General features: G+C 47.5%; 1 protein-coding gene across 4 annotated transcripts in view; it reads left to right on the top strand.

The window, feature by feature from the left end:
• The window catches only part of LOC142563902 (cyclic AMP-dependent transcription factor ATF-3-like), an 85,341-nt gene that overhangs the window by 44,157 nt on the left and 16,184 nt on the right, over nucleotides 1-25,000 (top strand). For all 4 annotated transcript variants that reach the window (XM_075674601.1, XM_075674602.1, XM_075674604.1 and 1 more), the window contains exons 2-3: nucleotides 2,765-3,001; nucleotides 7,393-7,551. In XM_075674601.1, the coding sequence (XP_075530716.1) occupies nucleotides 2,765-3,001; nucleotides 7,393-7,551 (396 nt within the window). The remainder of the gene's footprint in view (nucleotides 1-2,764; nucleotides 3,002-7,392; nucleotides 7,552-25,000) is intronic.

The raw sequence follows: 25,000 nt of genomic DNA, 5'->3' as shown, positions 1-25,000 counted from the left end.
GATTGTGTCTCCCTGTCTGACTCCTTTGTTTATAGGTATCTACCTGCTTTTCTTTACTTGCTGTTTTGAGACAATAATATATTTAAAATTGCAGCACTAAGCCCAGCGCTGACTTGCGTATTTCTTCACTCGCGTAGCCATTTGTTTCGCTGGTTTACGGTTCATTCAGGAGCGTGAAATGAAGCTTTATGCTGGCCGTCGCTGTAAAAAGGGCATTCGCGCATACCACAGGTTCTATGGACGCGTGTAGTTTTTAAAAAAGTTCAGTGAACTTCCATTAATTAGACTTTCCCCGATGGCGCATGAACATGGCGCGTGAACTCGCAAACACTTCGGCACAACCGCATTAATGAAAGCGCACTTGTTCGCAGTGCACAATTATCGGAAGTGAAGCACTTGTTCCATGTTGCGGTACATTTGTTGTATACCGACCACATGAAGGCAGCTTTGGTGCCGAGAACATGCACAGAAATCGGTACTGCACTTGCTCAGTTCATTCACCACGCCTACTTTCTCTGCTTCTACCAGAGCCATCACGTCGTCTTCGCTTATATATATATATATATATATGCTATTTTTCGGTGTTATTGACAGCGGTAGCTGAAATTCTCTTACCTCCCATGTTTTTTTTTCCCACGCGGATAATGGTAAGACACATTCTATTCCCCTGATAACGAAATGATGAGGGCCACGCGAGACATTAGAAGAGGGAGTCGCCTTCCTTGGAAAAATATTCTTACAGGCTGTTAAATTTACGGACGTTCTGACACACGCAAGCAATGCGATGCCTTGAATGCAAAATTGCTGATAAACTCTCGCTTCTTAAATGTGAGCTGCAAGTGGCACCAACGTACTGAGAGATAACAAGAGGGCTAATATGTAACCTATAGCAATAACGAAACGTTTGCTTGTATTTGACTGTATTTGTTTACTTATGAGAAGGCTGTGCGTATTATTCGTATGTTACCGTAATTCCATTTCAATTCTTATGGTACCTCTCTCTACCGATGTACCTCAATCGTCCTGTTCATATCTGTGTGTTAATAGTCGGTTCCACCGTGTCGAGGTACCATTCGCATCGTGGAGCTACTTAATGCAGTATCCTTTAATGATTGCTCGTTCCTGTCATGTAAAAAAACAACAACAAGGAAATCGCAATTGAAACAGAAATATGAAGTTGTGCATGCCACACATGTAGCGTAAAGAACTGCTGGTTCGTTATGATATCGGGGCGAGTGCCGTTGACAAGACGTGAAGAAGAATTCAGAATTGCGAGATGCAGGCAAAGCTGACGCACAACAGGGCTGAGGGGAGCCGTCTGGGCGAGTCTTTCGCATCAATGGTGACCACAGATATGCGCTGATGGTAATGATGGTTGGAAAACTCTGCCCGCACAGTTGAGTTACACCATCCGCTGTGGTAGGTCAGTGGTTGTGGCGCTCGTGTTCCGAGTACGAAGCGGCGAGCTCAATCCGCGACCTTGGCTGCCGCATCCTGACAAGGACGAAACGCAAGAAATGCTCTTGTACTTTGGTTGCACGTTAGAGAACCCCTGGCGATCCCGATTAAACCGGAGTCATTGAGCGCGGCGTCCGTCTTAGCCTGCTGGGCATCCTCTGGACGCTGAAATGCAGAATTTCGAAGCGACCGATTTATTTGTCTGCCTCCCCACAATTTGGCGTGTCGTCGTGGCGTAGGGCGAAATATACATTTATCTTCATTTATTCTTTATGGTATATATATATATATATATATATATATATATATATATATATATATATATATATATATATATTCCCTAGTAGACGCTGTCGCTATCGGGGGATACAATCTCCGAGGCGACGTTTCGCATGACTCGGTACCGGAGGCGTGGCGTATCCGACTGACTGTTTGAGGCGCTGTGCAACGCTCGCTATCTTCGCGCAGTGCCAGCAACGCTTTCTGGCCGTCGGCGTCGAAATCGGCGGCGTTGGCCGTGAGCGAAAAATCCCGGAAGGCAATTCATAAATAAAAACAACTTGCAAGATGGGCTGGGTGGGAATCGAACCAGGGTCTCCGGAGTGTGAGACGGAGACGCTAAGCCATGAGTTCGATGGTTCAAAGCGGGACAAAAGCGCCTCTAGTGAATGCGGTGTTGCCTTAGAAACGTGTCATAGAAAGCTATACTGCGGTGTATATAGGTAATTATGAGCATGTAAATTACAGAAGTCGCAGTTAAACGAGTAGCGAAGTACGTTCCCGCTACATTTCTTCTGCGCTTGGAGCGCACGCATACCATCTTGCGGCAGACACAGAAGACCCCCTCCTCGCATTGTACGGCGCTGCACCGACAGGTGGCGCGCCACTCGCCCGCTTCTCCTCTTTGTCTCGTCAAGAGCATGCTGAGCGAATGAGTGGGCGTTGCGAACGACGTGCGATAACGCTATAGCGTTCCACTCTTGAAGGCGACGCTTAAGCGTCCTCCATTTTTTTTACACGCGATCGTCAAAAAGAAATATCGCCCCTGAAGAAAACATAGCTTTGTTCTGCAAGTATTCGCCTCCGTGCCTGATGACCATTGCGAGACGCGTTGGTCATCGAAATCCGCTGCGCGTTTATTATCGTATAATGCGCCGTTTGGTCTTGCTGGCTCAAGAAAAGAACCTTCGCTTGTTCCCAAGCACGTGGCATTTGCATGGTATTCTTTAGCGGTGGAGGTACCGCCAGCGCAAAGCTAATCTACTTATGCGCAACCCACGAATCGAATGTCCCGTCTTCTTCGCAGTGCCGCAGCCTCTTCGGGGCCCAATCGGCGTGGCCCTGGCATCGGCCGACCCGCTGGAGCAGTGCGGGCGCATCGCCGCCGTCTGCCACCGGAGGTCGCGCCATGTACGGCTCGCGGCAGGAACCCCTGCACCGGGACGCCATGATGGCGCTGGCCACCACGGGAGCCGAGTGGAGGCCCCAGGAGGAGGACGAGGCGCACAGCCAGGCGTCCTGGGCGCCCTGCGACGCCTCCTGGGTACGGCTCTCGCTTGAACTACAGTAGTCTTACATTCACAGCGGTGGCTCGTGCGGTGAGCCCAGAAGCAGTGGTTCCGCAAGGGGCTGACGCGACATTTGATACGCACAGACACGCTCTTTGCTTGTGATGTGCCCAATGCAACGGCTCTAAACTGGGCGCTGCGCAGAAATTGCTTCGCCGATGTCCGCAAGAGAAAGATGATACCGAACCACGCTTACTGATCCACGCAGACCCTCAGCGTGGCACAGAGGCACTACTGAAATAATTGGATTTCTCAATGTAAAGTGCGTCAGAAAAATTGTAAAGTACGACTTACACGCAACCTACAGATATGGTAGCGTCGGATTATAATATTAATATACGATAAAACACAATTATGTTACACAGAAACTAAAACACAAACTCCTTTTCCATCTCCCGTTTGAGGTCCTTCTTAGCTGGAGCGGCGCACCCCGCTACGTTCCTTACAATGCCATCCAGATGGCGCCCGCCTCCGCGCATCCGGAGCAGTGGCGGCGCCTTACCAATGGCAGTGGTCCGTAGATGGAGTGGCCTTAATCTCAAGCACCACTCACTGAAGCGGGACGCCTGCAACGTCGCTTTCGGTGCTCATCACGCCACCGTTGTGATACGCCTGGTAGCTGCTAGGGGGCAGTATTTACTGCGTAGCAGCAGTTGCGTCGCATGCCGCGTAACGTCAACATGGAGCATAGCGTATTGCCAAAACACCTTCCGGGGAGCTAGAGTGCAACGCCAAACTTTCATGTCGCTTTCTGTGTTCGCCATTAGGGCGAAATATACATTTATCTTCATTTGTCCATTATGCTATATATATATATATATATATATATATATATATATACAGCATAAGATTACACTTGGTGCAGCCGTCAGACAATGTGTTGTTACTTATGTAAGTGTTACTCGGATTGGCCTAAATTATCGGCATACTATCAGTAAAGGCGTCATGTTAGCCTTACTTGGGACAAATGAGCTTTATTTGAGACATACATTTTTTTTTTCATTCGAAAAGGGCAGATTACTCAGAAAAATGTCCAAATGTGTAACTTTGTAACAGTTTTTACAGTGCAGGATCACAGCCGTACGTATTGCCACTAGGTGCGCCACGTTTGCCAACAGAAGGGAAACGTGGCACTTAAAGAAAAACATAACCTGATGAGGCTATTGGGCAAGAAAATTTAGTTTCTTAAGGTAGGAATGCTTGCCGAAGCACGGAAAATTCGAAAGCATACATCATGCAGTGGGCTTACTAGACTCTAATGCTTCGGTAATCAGGATGGCATCTTAGTAGCACTAGATTCTACTGCTTCGGGGATCTGGGGACGTATTGTCGGACAATTTCAGAAGGTCCCATTACAGTTTCCAACTAAGGCACCTCCTTCTGTATATACTTGCCATGTAAATATCCCAATTTTTGTCATGAGTAAAAGTAATTTTGATTCTGATCACTTTCCGCGATACTACCGCCTTAGCGGGACGTACTGCTCAACTATCCAATCAGCTCATCCCGTTTTGCTCAGTCAGCCAATAAGTGCGCACTGAAATGGATATCGCGGAAAGCGATCGTCCGAGAATACGTCCCCAGGACTGCATCTCAGCAGCACAAGATTCTAATGCTTTGATGACCAGTACGGAATCTTAGCAGCGTATACCTTGGTGGGCGAGTAGGTAGCTGCTGTAGGTAAGTCCAGCGCAAAGTGAACTCGGTTTCACTTCAGACAAGATGCATGACTACGATTGATCGTCGCCGTCTTTACACCACAGGTCTTGTACCGACAGAACTTGTAAGGAATAACCAGTACAGTGACAGCAAAACCAAGGGTCGAGAAGAGCCGCTACAAATTGCGGTGGTGTGCGGTAGAATGCCCGGAGCACTCACCTATCGCTACGGAGGCGAAAAGACTTAAAAAGGAAATGTCCGACAGAACTCATCTCACGATGCATCCGGCACTAAGGACACTAATGCGATTAGCATTCAAGCAATGTAGCGACACACCTTACGGCTGAAGTCACCTAAAATTCCCCCTTTCTAGTGGTCATTGCGAGATTTCTATTGCTTCAAGTTCGTTACCAACTGCACGGATCCCACACTTATGTGGGAATTGGTGTTAACCAATTTTTTAGAGCGCAGCTCTTAAGCGCCTGTTCTTGTGGCGACCGTCGGCGTCGGCGGCGACGTTACCGAGGGAACGAACAAAGCATGAAAGAGCCAGCGCGGAGCGCAGCGGGAGATGAAAGACGCGAGGAGGAAGGCGGAGGAGGAGGGTGCAGCGGGACCATGAGGCGGAAAGCGGAGGAGGATATGGCAAAAGCGTGAGAGGAAAAGCGTAGGGCGGCGACGATGGCTACGAGATAGCGCCAGAGTAGCCCACGTCGTCTGGGTGGTCTGTCGGCGGTGGCTGCTGTGAATCGCGTCCGCGCGTCACCCACGCGCTGGCTCTGGCGATCTACGGATTAGAGAGGCAGTCGCGCCGCACTACGCTCGATTTGCAACGCGCCGCACGAGACAGACTGTCCGGGCCAGCTAATATATCGCGAAATGAAAACACGTATAGAGCTGCGCTGAATTTTCGCATTAGGAAGTGCCGCAATCGTCGGTGTACTTCTTGAAATGCGAAAATGTTGAATATATATATCATGCAAAACTAAACGCTCATTGCGAAAATGTTTGTGCACTATGACGGAAATGAAATTCATTTTTACACACCTTCTTGTAGCCGACATCATTTATCAATAGGTCAACGCTCCTATAGCGCAGTGAACTCTGAAGCAGGACAAGCAGGCAAGAGGCCAAGAAAACCCAACCTCGCTCAATGCACGCTCAAGTCCCAGTTTCCTCCGGTTCTTTTAAATGTGCAAGCAGTTCTACGCTTACCCAACGAGAAAAACGGTCCGTCCGTCCGTCCGTCCGTCCCGTAAGAAGATCGCTTTCAACATAGTGCCCGCAGCAGCGAGCGAAGTCACCTTCGTGCTGCCTCTCGCTTCAACGCGGGGTGCGCGGCGAGCATACAGAGCACACGAAGCTGTCAGCACTTGCCCCACTGAGCCCCCATCGCAGATCTCTTTCAAGACTGGGGCCCGTGCCTCTCCCTTCAACGCCAACTCAGCGGCGAAAACTGAGAGCACACAAGGCTGTCAGCAGTCGGGGCTCTCTCTCGCCATCGCAGATCGCTTTCTAGATACGGCCCTCGCGACCGCGTCAGACGCAGCCGCCGCCGGAGTGCGGTTGATCACTGTTCACACTGGTTCGACGGGGATGCATAAGACCCTAAAGGGCGATAACGGCTTATAATGATCGGAACGTCACCAAGGCACCTGGTACAGCCACCTGCAGCAGTTTGCTTGCGTCATCAGTTCACCTTATGCGCCGCCGTCGGCAGCAGTTCGTGTCGCCGCGGCGCTGTCGTCTGTACTGGCCGGATCAAGTTTCGTAAGGTTGATAATGACGCCAGGCTGCGTTCAGATGAGCAAGTGGCACAGTGCTTACACGTACTTAGACAACTCCCAGAGGAGTTTGTGCGTGAATATTTTCCCCACTCGGCTTCAGTGTCCCGACTTTTGCACTTCTCGCCCATTGCACTTTTTTGTCTAGTCCGATACATACCCATTGTGGGGTATCGGCCAAGAATGGGCAAGAACGCTTAGCTAGCAGCACACCAAACTGGAGTTAATATGAAAAGAATGGTATAATCGCAATAATAACCTCTAATTTTCGAAAACGGATATGAGACCTCAAGATTGTACTTCGCCTAGAAAAAGCACCTTTGAGGCACTCATAATGCTCACCAACAATATTTCGAAGTTGCAACAAATGGAGGCACATTTATTCCACTCGGAATAAATTGGTGGCAATTGCATAGAACTTGGCGAAAGCGCGGCGCGAAATTCAACCAGGGAGATGTATTGGCAATTGGTGTCACCATAAAAGTCACAAAATAAGTTGCTAGGACAAAAAGAAAGACAAAGTTAAGGTTAAGGTGACTAAAGACTCGCTAAATCTTGCGTCTTTCCCACAAAGTTACCAACCGCTCACTGGCATACATTGACACGCCGCGGTGTCGCAATGACTGGTTGCTAGGCTGAGGCTGCTGAGCACGGCGTCGCAAGTTTGACTCCTAGCCGAGGTATTTCGACGACGGTGATCGAAACGCAAAAAACGCTCCTGTACATGGAAGAAGAGGAAGCTCGCATATGCATATAGATGTTTTCTTCTGCAACCTGTATTTGGAGTTTGTTAAAGGACCCTAGGTGGTCAAAAAATTTATCCACACCCCTCCAACTCATAGTCTCATAGTCTCTCATAGTCTGAGCGTTCCTTTGGTGCCTTAAGCTTCATGTGTCACTCAACCAAATCGGTTTCATCGCAGGCTACGCCGCGATTCCTGGAGGACGAGACCCTGCAGTGCATCCCGCGAGAGAGGTCGGTGCTGATCAAGAACTGCCTCAAGCTCACCATCAAGCAGCGGAGGGAGGCGCTAGGCCTCGGCGACATAGAGCCGGAGTACAAGGCGCCCGGACCGGATCAGGTGAGCCTTTGCCTTTGTATAGTGTCTGTGTGTGTGTGTGTGTGTGTGTGTGTGTGTGTGTGTGTGTGTGTGTGTGTGTGTGTGTGTGTGTGTGTGTGTGTGTGTGTGTGTGTGTGTGTGTGTGTGTGTGTGTGTGTGTGTGTGACTGAAATTAGGAAAGGAAGAGAAAAGTGCAGCGCCCTAACGGCCTCTCTTGAGAGGGTACCTCAACAGCGCTGTGCGGGCAGGGGTAAGGGAGACATAGAGAAAGCGAGAGAGAAAAGGCGAGCGATAATGCGTGAAAGGAGAGAACGTTGGACCCCAGGCGTGACTTGGTTGCGGGACGTTCTCAGACCATGGCAGCGTCTTGCCTCTGGTCTGCACCTCACTAAAGAAAGAGCTTGTAGTGTTTTTTTGCGAGATCCACGCTTCACTTGGAATTTGGAAAATTCATTTATGGCAGTGCATTATGAGCGCGCGTGCGTATTGATGTGCGCGCTTAGTTTTACAGCGAACCTGTTAGCGTCTAGTTGGTCGACATTTGTAGCGTCGGCGTCTGCCACCAAACATGTGGGACGATCCCGGCGGTAGTGCAGGGTCAGGAGCAGTGACTCGTACGCCCGTAGGACAGAGGAGGCTTCAAGCTGTCAGCAAAGTGAAGCGAAGTGAACAGTGCACACATTCTTTGGAATCACGCATGCAACATACAGAACGGCATACGTTTCAATAAAGAACAAGCACGAAACAATCGTCCGGACCGCACGATTGATGATGAGGCGCTCCTGGTAACAATGCGAAACGCGTAGCGCTCCCCGCATACGTCTTTGGGCAAATATTAGTGTTGCGAAGGCTGCCTCGGCGACGGCAGCTTGCGACGTGGGGAGTGACGTCACTAGCCTTCCGCGTATAAAAGAACCAGCCTAGCAACCGATTTCTATGTTGTTGGAGCACCGCTAGGGGCGGAGGCATGTTGTAGAAATTAGCATAATACTCCAATCACTGCCATTACGCTAAATTACCATTACTGCGCATTAGTCTAACGCAGTAAAGCAGTGCATACCCCTCTAAGCAGTTGTAGTGGTGGTTTCGAACAGCTTCGCTGGGCATCTACTTTCGCAGGGACCGGATGACGCGTGAATTTTTTTTACCTCATTTACTTTCTTTCGTTCGCCGTCATTTCGCTTGTAGTGTCATGTTGTCGCTAGGCTAGCCTTTCAAGATACTTGTTAAACCTTCTCCCTCTCTATTTCTCTTTCGCTGTGCAGCATAGAAGCAGTAATGGTCGCCCGTACGCGGTACACGAATGTTAGACATTGGTGATGTACAGTCGGGGGCAATAGTTACGTGACCGTGGGGGCCGCGAGAAAATCCTTTCTTGTAGTTCTTGCCACCCGTATATCTACGACGCAAAGTGGTTTATCAAAATTAGATATCAAACTCAGAGTACATAAATTACAACCTTGACATTACAGTTAAAAAGGCACGCATCAAAAATGGGAAATTTCAACGACCGCTCAAGGAAAACCTCTTGAATAGCACGTCGAGTTACGTGATCGATGCGCTAGTTCTAGGCAATGCTTTATGTAAGTGCACAATCTAATCTATTTTAAATATTCCACCTGGTGCAAAGGACAAAACTACAAAAAAGAGGTATTTAATATTAAATCACGGCCTCAAGCACTAAAGGTTTCGCGTTTTCTTCGTAGCGGGGATTAACATTCTTCACGGTTGAGAACATACTTTACAGCGGAGAACGTGGGTCCCCGGCTCATGAATAAAGTTAAGTGATGAAATTAGACGCGTGGCAGGTTTCCTTTTGGCTTCCGAACGCAATTTTTTCGCTTTCTTCTCGTGAGAGACTGGGCAAGAATCTGTAAGGTGGGGGAGAAGCAGTTTGCCAGAAGATGCAAAGACGATCCGTCTGCCCGAATGTAACGCTTATTATCCTAACCACTGCGGAAGGCAAAAAAAAAAAAAGAAAAGAAAGAAAGATTGAAAAAGAAAAGCACAAAAAGGTAAAGGCGTTTGATTCCAGCGTTCAGGGTCGGCCGAGAAGCAGTGTTTCTTGAGAGAACGTCTGCACACAGGCAGCAGCGGCTCGTCGTAATTGTAATTTGCGTTCGATAATGCGAGACGGTGCCAGAATTCTCAGCATGGCGATAATTAGGCGCGGGAAGGAAAAGCATAAATAATTACAACCCCCTCCTCTTTTGTCCACCCCCCCCCCCCCGCGGTCATCGTCGAAGGGTTAGACACTGCTGTCCGTGCCAAGAGGAACGGGGCAGTACACGTCGCAGTCAACGCCGTCGTATTCTGGCGGCTGGCGCGTTCGCCAGCGCGGGGTGAAAAGCCAAGGACCACGGCCACGCCGACGCAGAGACTCACGCTAAGCTCGACGGCGAGCGGTCCTTGAGTTGCGTGTCCGTTGTAAGGCGCCCGCGCCGTTTTGTTCGTGCGCGGACGACGCATTTGCAAACTGTCAAAGGGCGGAGGCTGTATATACCGCTTATTTAAAAAGAAAAAAAAAGAAAAACACGAGCGCCCGTGACAGGTCGTGTCTTATCTCATTTCATACCCTGGACGTGTTGTTACGGGAGCACCGGACCCACGCGTATATAGAGGTACTGAATCAAGAAGTCAGTACTGTGGAAACCCGCAAAATCCGAAGGTGAAGTTGGAGCGGGTCGTAAGTGTAATAAATTTTCAAAAAACGTTTCTTGCTAGGGGATAGATAGCATAGAAGGACGGTGGCAGCTCAAAGAACGAGCAGTGTGTCTGCCTCTCTTATCCCGCCGTTTGCGCTGTTGCCGTAGTAACGCGGCAGATCTGTGGGCCGAATCTGTAGTGGCGCTTAAAACTAAATACTTGGCCCTTTCAAATTGTTGCTCGCCACGTTCCAAATGTCGCTTGAAGAGTCGTTCCTGCCTTTATGCTTACGTGTGGACTAGACGGTTATTTGTGCTAGTTTGACTATCTAGGAAATTGAGCACTGTGGCGCGGATACACGAAGACGGTAAAGAACACATGAGTGGGCGTGGCTGGCTGCTATATGAGTGACAGCTCTCGCCCACGATGATGCGTTGCAGCACCAGGGCGTCAGCTTTCACCGTCGCGGCAGCACAAACTCCTGGTTGAGCTTCATCGCATATGGCCGCTATAACGCGACGCCGGAAACAAAAGTTACAGATTTGTAGTAAAAATAAAATTGGAGGACGCTTAAGCTTTGCTACTAAGAGTGGAACGCGTTAGCATTCAAAGATCCCTGAGTGGTTATCCCGCTTCCCGGCAATAACTGCAGCTTATGTAACAGTAATGCTAACCGGAAAACGCAGGCTGCGAACGCTATGCACGAAGCCGAGCTTTTTTTTTTTTTTTTTAATGCTGTGCGAGGAACCGAGGGGGCCGCGTCGCTCCTACTGAGACAGACCTCAAATGGCAGCTGGAAAACGCTATCGCGTTAAAAGGGTTTTGTATTCGAGTTTCCGCGTAACAGGATTAGGTTTCCTCGCATATTCAAATTATAATCTGATGCTATCACGCATGAAGGTTGCGTGTGAATCGTACTTTACCATTCTTCTTCGTATTCTACTTTGAGAAATTCAATCGGTTCAGTAATTTCCTTGCGCCACATGGAGGGCTTGCGTGGTTGGGTATGCGTGGTTCGAAATTCTTTTTGTCAAAGCGACGCTGGACGCAAGGCGCCGACGCCGGATTTCTGGCGTCACGGGGCACTTGACGCGCGCATATAGGTTCTTTATTTCGGTGAAATACACGCGAAGCACCTTTTATTATATCATTCATTTACTACGTTTAATATCACAGTTGCGGCACAGACAGTAGTCCCGTTGCATTGGCATTTGATGTCGACCACGCCGTCGCCCTCGGAGGCACAAAAACTGTCGTGTGTCTTCCCTGAACAGCTTCGATGAAAAAAAGAAAAAAAAAACGAACAAAGAAATAGAGGCTGCGAACTTACAGATTCACAACCCGATTAAGTATAGTTGCTGTCGCTCGCCTTTTTTCAATAATTTTTGTGGAGCCCGTAATCGACTTACGCACTTCACGCTACGCCCGTACAACATCCCCCACCCCCCCCCCCCCCTGTTCTCATGGAAAACTAAGCCCAGTGCAGCATTTAATTCGCTCAGGACAACAAAGTAAGCTTCTGCTTGCACTGAAAAAGAAAGAAAGCAAAGGAAAACACGAAAAGAAAAGGGAAGAAGTTTATAACCCTTTCGGCCATTTCTTTCTTTTTTTTTTTTTTAGAAGCCCATGTGTAGTGCCAGCAAAGCACAATGAATTGCGCTAGTTGACTCAGGTTACTTCGTGAAGCGCGCGGGATCAAAGATCGCGAGAGGAAGAACAGTGATAGAAACATGCGTATAGCTGGACATAGCGCGACTACGAAGCGAGGGGGCCCACAGACCTTCCCTTTGTATACCTGCCTCGGTCTGCGGCACATCAAGAACTCGGGACAGCGCCAGTGCGAAGTCAGCGTTCTCAGTCAGTTAATTGTCACGTTGTCGTAACGTTTAAGAACGAAACATCGCCAAAGGCGCTACTTAAGTAGTTAAGTAGTTTGCCCTTTTTGTATTGGGTGAGCTTGTGCCCAGAAAAACAAGTGACACTCGGTGCAGAGCGCAGCGGCGAGCTGCGACCGTCGGAATCCGATCCACGCGTCAGATGCGTCGGCTATTTATTCATCGCTGATCGTACATTCCGGCGTTATCGTTGGCGCTCGCGCGCGTTCTGGAATGTACGCCAATATTCGCGTCGCGCAAACAGTCTAATTACAGACGAGGTGCTATCGATATAGATAAGGCGACAACATTCGAGAATGTTTCCGATACCTGAAGGTGCGCCTTGCGCATATATAGCTGTAGTTTAAACAGTTCTTGGTAGGTGAGAAAGAGAGAGATAGAAAGAGAGAGAGAGAGAAAAGCAGTCCCCGGAAAAAAAGAATAAACAATATACGTGTGTGAATACTATATAGGAACGAGGGACAGCACTCTGAAATGGGCATTGAATCACCGTAACTGAGCAGACCGTTAAATCGCTTGCCTGCTTACGGCGCAGCCTAGAATATGCTGGAGTCGTGTTTTTTTTTTTCCGAGGGTACGGTAAGCCTGATATGGTGAACAAGCGCTCAATCACTTCTACCAAAGCTGCCAGTCGTGTCGTTTTCATTTAGCCCATAAAAAACAAGGCGCTAGAAGTGGAGTTGCGGTTTTCCTGTGCCGACAAGAAGATGCGTGTATGTGGGCATCGAGCCAACGACCTTTCACCCCCATTACGGCCGGCTTGTCCCTTTCAACGTCCGAGTGCGTTCGCCACACTTTCCGTTTTTCCCGTTCGAGTGTGTGCGATATTGCTTTAACAATATGTTTTCGGAAAGCGCGCGAGTAACGGACAACAAACCGGTGTTCGGCGCTGCCGCTCGTAAATAATCCGCGACTTCTCCTCGCTTTTCGTTTGTGGTTTACTCGTGGAAGGAATCATGTTTCAGCCTTTGTTTCGTCGCTTCTTCGACTAGCTGTTGTCGAGAATAATTGGTAGCGCCGCATTTTTATGAAACCGTTGATTTCGGTGAGCGGTAGTATACTTGGTGAATCTGCTGTCTCTTAGGCGGGGTGCTGTCTGTTGCTTGCTACTGTTTACTGGAAATTTAGTAGTTTAATTAATTTCTGCTACCATCGTTTAGGCGAGCGGCTTGTTTGCTATTCGGGCGATGTTGGCAACATGAACGGGCGCAATGAGAGCCCGCCATGCACTATCGCTCGCTCGCTCGCTCGCTCACTCACTCACTCACTCACTCACTCACTCACTCACTCACTCACTCACTCACTCACTCACTCACTCACTCACTCACTTATTCGCTCATTCACTTATCGCTCGCTTATGTAGTCACTCTTACTCCAACCCTCACTCACTTATTTACTCTCTCACCGCCTCACTCTTTCACTGTGTGGCTCATTCACTTATTCGCTCACTCACTTATCCATTGTCTCACTCACTTATCGCTCACTCACTTAGTCACTCTCGCTCCCTCATTCTCTCACTTATTCACTCCTCGCTGTCACTCATTCATTGTATCACTCATTCGCTTATTCACTCACTCACACACTCACTTATCCGCTTTTTCACTCACTCACTTATAGCTCGCTCATGTAGTCGCTCTCACTGCATCCCTCACTCACTTGTTTACTCTCTCACCGCCTCACTCATTCACTGTACCGCTCATTCACTTTTTGCTCACTCACTTATCACTCGTTTAGTCACTCTCTCACTCTTTCAGCTATTCCCTTACTCGCTCGCTCAGACGCGCGCGCCGCGCGTGCCCCTTGTTTTCGTGTTGGCGTCGTGTCCCGTATGCCGCCTCGTCAATTCGCGTTCAGATGTGTCCATTACTCAGATATCAGCTCGCCCGATCGACAACGCCAGAGATGGCACTGCGCACGCGTTATGCGGAATTCCGCTAACTTTAATTCGGCTGCGCGTAGCGGCGTCGTTAAGCCGGAATGAAGATATGCGTCCTTGAAGAGGCGCGCCTCGCGCGAATCCCGTTAATGTATGCGCGCTGCTCGGGCCCGGAGACGAAACCAAGAAAAGCAAGATTCCTTCAGTCCAAAAGCCACGCCGAGTGTAACGTCCTTGACTGACACACCTCCCGGGTCTTTCGCGAGCGGCGGCGGCGACGCTCCGAGCTTAGTCTGGGCTTGGCTTGGCTTTGGAAACAGCGGTGTGCCACTCAACGTTCCCGCAACGACTTTCGAAGCAGGCGACGAACTTTGAACTCGCCGGCTTTTTTTTATTCTCCCACCTGGCTGCCTGCGGAAGGAAGGCGGAAAAAAGAGAGAAAGCTTGAGGCGCGCGAGCACCTGACCTTCTCAGCAGGAAAGTGGGCACGTTTCTGGCGGGAGGAACTGCTCAAGAGTAAACAGTTTTAGAATCAGTATGCTCCTTCATAACACGTGTCAGTTCCCAGCAAATGGTGTGGCGCACGCAATAGTCAAAGTTGGCTCAGTCGAATCTGCGGGGGCGTACGCGCGTGCGGCAAATCGAAGATACGTGAAGAGGAAGGCAATCCTTGCGTTGCCCGTTCCCTGTTCTGCGATTTGTGGTAACCTTAAAGAGCATCGAGGTCCTTGTAGTTACTGCCTTTCAAAATAGCGGGTTCGCAGTGACCTCTATGCAACATATTGCTACATCGCGACACAGAGAAATAAAATGAGGAAGTAGATTTTGAAGGGTCTTTAGTTGACAGTGTAAGGTGACGCAAGAGTCATCGTTCGGCAAAACCAGCTTATGCATAAGCTGGTTATGCATATGCATAAGCTCAGCCGTAATAGCATCCGCTGGTGCGAGATGGACTTTGTCTGCCCCCAGGAACTACTCTGGCAGAGACGAACGCTTTCTTTATCTTTCAAAGTGGACGTTTCTTGGCGAACCGTGCATTCCGGGATTTACTGACAGAGCCTTGCCGAATAGCTCAACATAGGACGCCCGTACGTAACGGATCAGCTTATATAGCGATCTGCAATTGTGCCGATTACCGGCGCTGTTCTCTGCGGAATTTCGCAATGGAACAACAAACAGTGCTTAATTATCTGCAAGGCAACACGTACAGGTATTTGAGCGCACAATCCATTTATGTCCAAATCCTTCTTTCGCGAGGTTTGGCGCTTCTCTATCGGTTTCTTCTCACTGAGAATAGTGGGGAACCCGCCGTGGTTGAAAAAATATGGGGTTTTGCGTGCGAAAACCACTTTCTGATTATGAGGCACGTCGTAGCGGGGAATCCGGAATAATTTGGACCACCTGGGGTTCTTTAACGTGCACCTAAATCTAAGTACACGGGTGTTTTCGCATTTCGCCCCATCAAAATGCGGCCGCAGCAGCCGGGATTCGATCCCGCGACGTCATGCTTAGTAGGCCGGCACCATAGTCACTAAGCAACCACGGCGGCTGTGGTTGCTTAGTGGCTATGGTCGCGGACTGCTCGACGGTTGGTTCGGTGATTGCTGGTGTTGATGAGTTGTTCCCACGCTCCCATACCATTCAAAAATACAAAAGAAGAGAGAACATAACCTGACGTGTATGGAGGCCTGAATAGCAAAATTGTTTCGGTGCTGTCGAGCCTTTAAAGTCATTGTAGAGTCCAGCGTTTCTCGCTTATCACACATGAACTATCCGTTCGTACTTTTATAGAAACACGTTCGCGCAGGCTGCGCGACCCGCTCGCCGAGATGTCGACATTGCCCTAAGTTGCGGCAGTCACGATCTCAAGTTTGAACCGCTGACAGGGAGCCGGATACTTTGGCCATGCAGCGCCGTATTTTAAATGCGTAAGCTTTTCCAGGCCTACCCAAGAAGAATCCTGTCGATCCGTCACGTAATACGAATGCAATGACTCATACCCCCCTAAACAATGCTTCATACCTCCGTAAGCAATGGCTTATACCCCCGTAAGCAAGCAAAAAAATTCAATGGCTCATACCCACGTAAAGCCGAGGCTGCAAGCGCTCAGCAAATCGAAGCGAACAGTGCATACGTTCATTGAAATCACCGATAAAACACACAGAACAGCATGATTCAGTAAAGAACAAGCTCAAAACAAGCATGCGAATCATCGGTAAAGCATTGCATACCCCCCTCAGCAAATGTAGTGGTGGTTTTGCAACAGCTTCGCTGGACATCCAGGTTGATAAGGACCGATAAGAGTTGATAAGAGTCGGATCATGCTCGATGAGGTTGACAACAACTGATGAGGGTTGATACGGGTCGTATCATAAGCTTGATAATGACACGGGGCTGCGCTGAGATGAGCAAGTGGCACAATGCTTAGGCATACTTAGACAACTCCCCGAGGAATTTCTGCGTGGATTTTTCGCCTTTAATGCCCCTTGCGCCACATGGAAATTGTAGGCACCCTCCGAGCAGCTCAAGCAAGCAAGTTTTGTTTTTCCATGCTTCCAACAGATTTTGTCCTCACCGTACGTCGAAATTTTTTTTTTCAAGCGGTTTTTATAGATATTGTCGCATTTTGCACTGGAGACTGTACGCTCGTCCCTTTTAGAGGCTTGCATTGTGCTGTGCTTCGGCGAGGTACAACAGGCGCATCGTGCGTGCAAACAGGTACGTGTGGCGACTAAAGCTAATCGTCACGTTGCTTTTAACGTCAGCGTGCTGGTTCACGCTGGAAGGAGTCGAGAGTCGCGTAAGTGTTTGGTGCATAGGGTTCCCTGCAAAAGTTAATAGAGATAACTTTGGCGCTATAGTCTCTAGGGAAGCTGCAAACATGGCGTTTCTGCTAACGTGGTAATCATTAAAGAGGTTGTAAGGATGGACTATTAATAGGACGGTGACATCATGACTTAAAAGATCATTTATTCGTCTGTATCACAGGCTCTAGGAGGAGGATTGCCTGAAGGAGGGAGGGCGCTACACAATAACAAGGAAGGAGCGAAGAAGTTATACAATGTTATAACTATAACAGCGACATGAAATGAAAATAGAAAGCAAGAAAAATATCGGCAGCATGTTATATTCCGGTAACACGTGAAGGCAGAAGCCTGCTGCACACGTGGTATTGCATTAAGTTATCCAATTGGGGGGGTGGGGGGTGAGACTTGTTGCAAGACATAACGAGCTGCAGTGTGAAGTAAATGTATTGCGCTGTAGGTCGATTTCCTCAACGAGACATGCGAGCACCCAATGCACTATCTAAAGGTTTTCTCGTTCTTTCTTTCCGTCTTCTTCCTTTCTTTCTTTCCCTCTATCTTTCTTTCCTTCTTTCTTTCTTTGTTCTCTCTTTCTGTGTTCCTTCGTTCCTTCTCAAGTTTTTGTTTTGTCCTCATTTATATTCAGCCATTGCATCTTTGCTTGCTTATGGGGGTACGAGCCATTCCAGGCTATGTTATTCTTTTTTCGGTTATGAGCTATTGCTGATGACGGCATTTCTTGCATCACTCGTCAACTTTTTTTTGAACCACTCGACTAGATGATATGTTTTTAACCACTCGACTAGACGCCGCTTTTTTGAGGTATTACCCATCGCAACGAGCCACTGAAGGCTTTCGCCTTAATAAGTACAATATTTTCAAGGCAACTGAAATTATACATTCGTAACGTAATATTCTACTGGTTCAGAACAAGTTTACACAGTTAATATTAGTATCCATGTAGTGGTACTCATGGATTCGCTTTGATTTGGTCCTTTTGTCTTCGTACGACTTGTGACATCGACAATTTTCAACAAACTATTTATTTACTTATTTTATTTTCACATACTGCAGCCCCTGGTGGGGCTATAGCAGGAGTGGATAATACGATATAATACAAAAAAATACAATAGGCAACAAAGAAAGACAGTTAAGCGCAATGTTGAAAGCACAGACAAGACTTCGTTTAATGGGAGAGAACGGTTAGTTCCTGGTAGCGAATTCCAATTTTCAATTGTTTGAGGGAAAAAGCTATACTTAAACGTATTAGTGCGTGCAAAAAAGGGTGTAATGTTAAGCGCGTGATGTCTCCTACTAGAAGAGATTTTTGCAAAGGTGATATATTCATTACTGGAGAGGCGACAAGATGAGTGAATAAGGCCGTGAGAAAATTTTAAAGAATTAACGTGTCGTTGTTCGGCGAGAGATGTCAGGTTGAGTGAGGACATGACTGACGATGGTGAGAACTGGTGGTCATAACGTCGGTAGACAAATCTAATGGCTTTCCTTTGGACGGCTTCAACTCTGTCTATTTCGTAAAGCTTGTAGGGATTCCAAACGATACTACCATACTCAAGTATAGGGCGAACAATAGTTTTATATAACAGTAATTTAGTGTCGCGCGGAGAATTGGACAACGTACGACGTAAATAACCGAGTTTTTGTAGAGCTTTAGTCGTAATGGAATCAATGTGCTTTAACCAGGACAGGCTAGTGGTGAAAGTGAGACCAAGATATTGATATTCAGAAACGCGTTGAATGATATTATCATTAAATTCGTAGCTGAAAAAGAACGGGCTAGCTTTATTAGAGAAGGTCATAACGACAGTCTTACGGAAGTTAATATTCATTTGCCATGTTTCACACCATTTGGAAGATCTGACGAATGATTCAGTAAGGCGAACACGATCAAGGGAAGATGAAATGATGTCATGCAATACGCAGTCGTCCGCATTCATTCGGATTTTAGGTGATATCTCGCGTGGTAAATCATTAATATATAGTAAGAAAAGTAGAGGACCGAGGACCGATCCTTGAGGGACGCCTGGTGACACATACACCACCGATGAATTGATGGATTTAAAGCTTGCGAATTGAGAGCAGTGAGACAAAAAAAACTCTCTATCCAGTTCACTAATTGAGGGTTGTTAAGAATGATATTTAGTGTGGACAGTGGTCTTGAGTGACGTACGGTATCGAAAGCTGTGGAAAAATCTATTAATATAGCGTCAATTTGAAATCCCTTATCCCGGTTAGAAGCTATGTCATGCGTGAACTCGACAACTTGTGTTATTGTGCTACATCCGCGTCTGAATCCATGCTGTACATTAGAATGTTATTTGATTCAAGAAATTCCATAATGTGTTTGTATATTATATGCTCTAGCATTTTGCATGAATATGATGTTAAAGATATTGGCCGGTAGTTAGAAAGATGCTGCTTACTACCTGACTTATGTAACGGAAGCACCTTAGCCGTCTTTCATGATGAAGGTGCTATGCCAGAAGTTAGTGATTTATTGAAGATAAGAGTAAGGTATCGTGAAGTCCATAAGGCATACCGAACGAGAAACAAATTGGCGATTCCATCAGGCGCTTCACTTTTCTTTGTATCAAGATTTAGTATGAGGTCTAAGACACCTTCTGTGGTAACTAAGATATCATTAATGCGGCAATTCGGATGAATGTTTGAAAAAGCAGGAACAATATGATTATCGCTAATAAAAACGGACTTAAAGTATGCGTTGAAGGCGTTGGAGAATAATGATGAATCACTAGTCATTTCGTTGTTCACACATAAAGATGTGCGAGAGCTGTCACGAGGAAAAATGGATCCCCAGAACTTATGCCGGTTACTTTTCAACAGAAGCGGCAGCTGTACGTTATAAAAAAGTGTTTAGCTGATTTGATTCCATTGCGAATGCAGATATTTGCAACGATTACTCGCGCGGGCAAGTGCTAATTGCCTTGTTCTGCTTAGATAACAATTGAGTGTTCGAAAACTTATACATAGATGAAGCGTAATGTATAGCATGGCACGAACGCTTGAAACCACAAGCACTAAGATTAGACAAATACGTGCAGTAACCATCGCTGCCAATGTAGCTGTACGAAGGCAGCGCCGGAGTAATTTCTGAGAATTTTTCTAGGGAACTCTTTATGTTTCGGTGTGGCTAGCTGCGCGGAACCGTCGACTTCTTATGCAAACGGCGACTCGCGCTGGGCGCCGGTGGGGAGCCGTCCACGTCAAGCGAAACCCAGCCCACGGCTGCGGGATCGTTCCGCAACAGCAGGACAGGAAGAATGCGCGCCTCTCGTTCCTTAGTTGCTTCGGCACAGCGGTCGCGAAGTGTCTTGGGGGGGGCGGGGGGAGGAGGGGGTGACCTAAAAGCCACCTGCCCGAAGAAAAGTATTCTGTTTACTTTGGCGCCCTTTGCGGTGTGCGCTGCGTGAATATTGAAACGAAGGGTGTATGACTTGAAGAAACGGTTTAAAAAAAACGAACAAAACAAAAAGTGCCGTACGTTTTGCTTCACTGACCTCTCCGTATTGAGAGTGATGACCGTGTGCCTCACTGATCACTTCCGTGCGTTGCGTCATCGAAGTTGTTTACAACGGTCATGAATTCAAATGAGTGCCGTCACTCAGAGGCCGGATGAGGTTTGTGAAGTAGTGCGCTCTAGATGAAATCATTGAAGTCCCGAATAAGGGCATTCCATTCTTGATGATGAGCGTGTAAGTACTTAATTACTGTTACCATGTATATTTATTGGTCTCTGTGTTTACCCTTTCTTTCTCACTGTGAAGAAACCAGTTGTCATTTGATATGCCGTCAATTTACTTATGCTGAAAAGTATGAGCTTTCTGAAAGAGGCAGACGGCCATGGCTCTTGCAGCTGTTTTCTTGATTTTTGCATTCTTATGTTTCGTTTGAAGTTCCTCTATATTGGACATAACTAAGGCTCACGTTTCATTTGGCGCAGCTGCTAAACGAATGATTAGTGAGTTTCCGGAGACTGTTTCTTGCACTGCATGTCAGAGTCGAGCCACTATGAGCAACAATTTACGCAGCTGTATAAAAGGGACAGATGGAGGAGCTAAATACGTTTACGCAGCTGCAAGCTCTACAGTGCGAATACATTCATAAGAAATGAGTCGGACAAAATTTGGACAGAAGAAGATTGTTCGTATAACTGCCAGCAGTACAGAGTGAACCATACCACAAGCCGCTGGTGGAGGTCATCTTCTGGGCGTACAGGTAGATGTGAGAGCAGAAAAAGAACGTAACGAACAAAACCAACTGCAATCGCTTGAGTTAATAAAGAACGCTTTTCTATTTTGGAAACCAAATGGCGTAGTGTTATACCTTTACGAAAGTGCTGTGCTGGCCAAATTTTTACGAGTGGTATGGACAGGCTAGTAGAACGCAAGGAAGCTCTGAAAGACCCACCGGCAACATGAATAACATTTATTCATGAAGCCACCAGTCTGGAAACATCAGGAAGGCTTTGCCTTATTTGGAAGATAGTTCCTATAGCGTTGAGCGCTGCTACGAAAACGAAGCCTGTATGAATGCTGCTGACTGCCTGCATCAAGAGTGCTTTGCGTTGTGCTACATCTGAATAAGCCTAATGCCACTCTAATGGTGTTTTTCACTCGTCGATCTAGAGCAGGATTTTTCACTCCGCTGCGATGAATCCGGATTTCGCTGGTCGATCTGGAGCGGGTGCCCGCTTTGGACTGGTCGTTTCGGTTCAACTCACTCCGCGCCGAATCGTTTTCACTTGCTCCGCTGCCGAGGCTCGCGTCCGCGCGCAAACAGGACGATAAGCATACGCCACTTCCGCTTGCTGTGGGACTGCGATTTGTGCATGTACAGAGCGGAAGTCCGTTTCTGTCACGTGTGCGCACGGACTTCCGGTATGATCCGCCGCGGAGCATTTTCGCTCTCCGCTGGCAGATTAGAATTGGTGAAATCCCGAGTACTCGCTCCAGGATGTCGGCGGCCACTCCAGGTCGACCAGTGAAAAACAACACAAGAAAAAGATAGAAGGGTTGCCATCAGAAGTGACATTATATTTCTTTTTATTGTCTGCCTTCGTGAGAAAGTCATCAAAAAAACTGAGCGCCTCAACACTTGTAGACTGGATCCGTACCATTCTGCGCTGCCCACTTCCATCCATGCTTGCGTCGCCTTCGCATGGCATCCCAGTGAGACACGAAGATCAGTATAACCTTAACGAAGTTCCATATAATTGCGTGCTCTTACTTCAGTCTGTAATTTTACAAAAAGGCGTGTTGGTGCAGCCCATACAGCCTTCTACCAGACCAGGTAGATTCCGCGAACCGGAAGTGAATCAGCAGGGCGCGGCTCAGAATCCAATATGACTCCTACGGAAGATAGACCGTGGCCTGATGTGTCTTGCACAGGGGCAGCGGGGTGTAAAATAATAAAATAAAATAAAAACAGGCAGATAACTTTCGATCTTCCTGTGTGTGCACGTGCTGTGAAGAGCGTTCTCGTTTTCTGGAGCCACGAAACCGGCGGGTTCCCGATTCACCGAGAGCCGAACGGTTTTTGTTGCTCCATTTTCGTGACAGTCTCAGCACGTGGGCGCGCTGACGTCGGCATGTGATGAGCTCTCGCAGCCATTGGCATCTCTTTCAAGACGGCGGCTGTTTCAACGAACTCGCGTTTTCTAGCTTTACCGCCAATATCGCACAGTCGCGACCCGTGGAGAGGCCAAGCGGCCCAAGATACCTGAGGACCTGCATCTCAAATTTTGCCAAGAGCTGCTCTGTTCATTCTTGACGGAGAAAAAAAAACGAAGCAATAGAAAAACGTTACGATCATCTGCCGTCAAGGTGTTAGGGGCTCAAGCGTATGCACGTGCTTCCGGTTCGCGATAGTTGATCTCTTTAATGTATTCGTTCGTTACGCCTGCAAGTGCCTGTACGTCAATCACGTGGCCAGATGCCACCGCGCAGCGCCACTCTGCGAGCAACAGGAAGAAATGAAGCCTCTGCTAGAAGCAGCGAACTCCATTGTCACGGTATTTAGAACTTGGTAACGACGGCTGTGGTTGCCCTTAGAATGGAAGTGAAAGACAATAAAAGGAGATAATCTTAAGAAAAGTCGGCATCATGTGTGTTCAGCTTGGCAATGCGTCATGCCACATGTCTGAGTTATTGTATTACAATCTGCAGCAGTCCTAGTTTGTGACACAAGCCTGCGCCGCGTTCAACAAATCGGATGCGAGACACTTGTGAGAAACCAGTCTGGTATCAGCAAGACGCCCACTGCACGAAATCGTTGAGCACCGCGATGGTGCTGAGTACTTCATGTATCAGGGAATAACTGCGAGGACGCAAATAGAAATTGTAATATCTGTGGTTTGATGAAGGACAGGGCCCAAATCGTTGTTCTTGTGTCGTGGGCTATTGGCACAACGAAAATAGATTATAAATAGGTTATAATGAGCGAAACTACGCACCGATGAGAATCGGCGGGGTCTGCGTGATGCCCTTTCTTTTTAAAAAATGTTTTTGGGGGAAATTACTTTTGACACCTGCGTATACGTAGTGCGTGCACTCATAGCTTTTTTACTGCCTGCTTGTATGACGTTTTTTGTTTTGTTTATTCTCACTGCTCGAGTTACCTGCGCGTCGGCAGTACCTTCCTCCTCTTTTTTATTATCTTTTTCTGTCGTATTTAGATATATACTTCCCACTGAAGAACCTGCTGAGACATCTACTCCTCTCCGACACTTGGATTTTTCTTTGCACTTTGGAACAGTAACCATTAATGGTCTCTGGTGAAAACCAGTTCCACCTGTCACAGTGCGGCTCAAGCATGCGTTGCATGTTTGTGCCACACACTGCCTTGCATTTGAACAACGCGATTGCATTGTTCGTATTTCTGATTAGCGATAAGTCTTTGTAATTGCAGCTGTTTGGTCAGAGAAGATAATGGTACGAAGTTTTCCAACTGCAAGAAAGGTGCATAGTCATATGCTCCGACTTTTTTTTTTTATGATCGTATCTATTACAGTTGATTTCAATGTTTGCTGCGTCTGAGAATTCCAGTGGTGCCAGAATGACGTACTGACCTTTATGATTATCTACACCTGATATTTTTTAAGTTACTTTGCTCTAACAGTGGTGTGGCAGACCACGTCCGGAAACTTCTCATTGCCTCCTCTGCACATGTATCGATTTTTTCCGCGCTCAGCTGAGTTTAAGGCTATTGTACAGTTAGATTCATTGGAAGTTTGGGCGGCGGGAAGGGGAGGGGGAGTCAGTGTTCAGAGAACTGAACCTTCAGAACATGTTCGTGTGGGGTGCAGTATATCACGGTGTAGACAACGAAGATGTTATGTAACGGAATAACGTATTGCCGCAAAACAAGGATGACCTGTGCAAAAAAACAGTTCTTCGGATTAGAATTTTCCCAAGTCACAGTGTAAGCTATGAGGGATCCCTTAGCGGAGGACACGGGATTTTAAAATTTAGATCACCTGCGTTCTTTAACGTGCACCTAAAATAGGCCTTGGAGTTTTTTGTGTGCTTACGTCACACCGATCAGCTCAAAAGTGCTGCCACGGAACCACCGTATTGACTATCTGTTAGAAGTGGCGTAGTACGAACAATGTGAATCACCCGAAATTGGCTGAGCGCATATTTTGTACGCCAGTTCTTGTGAGCACACTATGTACGTGCGTCAAGGGTAGGTTGGGCGTTCCTTGTACGTCGTACAGTCGTGGACTAAAGCTTGTGGACCGCATCCACAGAGAGAAAACGCTCAATTACACCATGGCCTACCCATGCCACTGGTAACAGAGAAAGACCCAACTACATTTCTTTCAGTAGGATGAAAAGTCAAGCGAGTTGGCGTAGATTCATTTTCGCGTGGAATTTTTCGCGGTCGTCGATTGTGCGAGTTAGATTCCAGAAGAAGATGAACACACTTCCTCCCTAGATAATGATAGTGCATAGCTCAGTTCCTGTTTGTGCATGTGCAGCGGACTGAACTCGACGTTATTTTTTTCTGTTAGTGCGATCTGAAAGCTTTTGTCCCTCACTGTACAAATTGCGATCGAAATAGCATTCACTCGAGGCGAAGAACGCTTCCTAATCCTAAGTTTCTCTGCATGGCATAGCGCTGTGGTCACGATTGCGACTATAAAGCACCACATTTATTTCGCCTTATTTCGCGAACGTATACAGGGATATTGGTTTTCCATTTTCGTT

This window comes from Dermacentor variabilis, chromosome 11, assembly GCF_050947875.1.
Source record: "Dermacentor variabilis isolate Ectoservices chromosome 11, ASM5094787v1, whole genome shotgun sequence".
In the NCBI taxonomy this organism is placed as follows: domain Eukaryota; kingdom Metazoa; phylum Arthropoda; class Arachnida; order Ixodida; family Ixodidae; genus Dermacentor; species Dermacentor variabilis.
The sequence above is the reverse complement of the archived record's forward strand: the minus strand, read 5'-3'. Positions and strand labels throughout refer to the sequence as shown.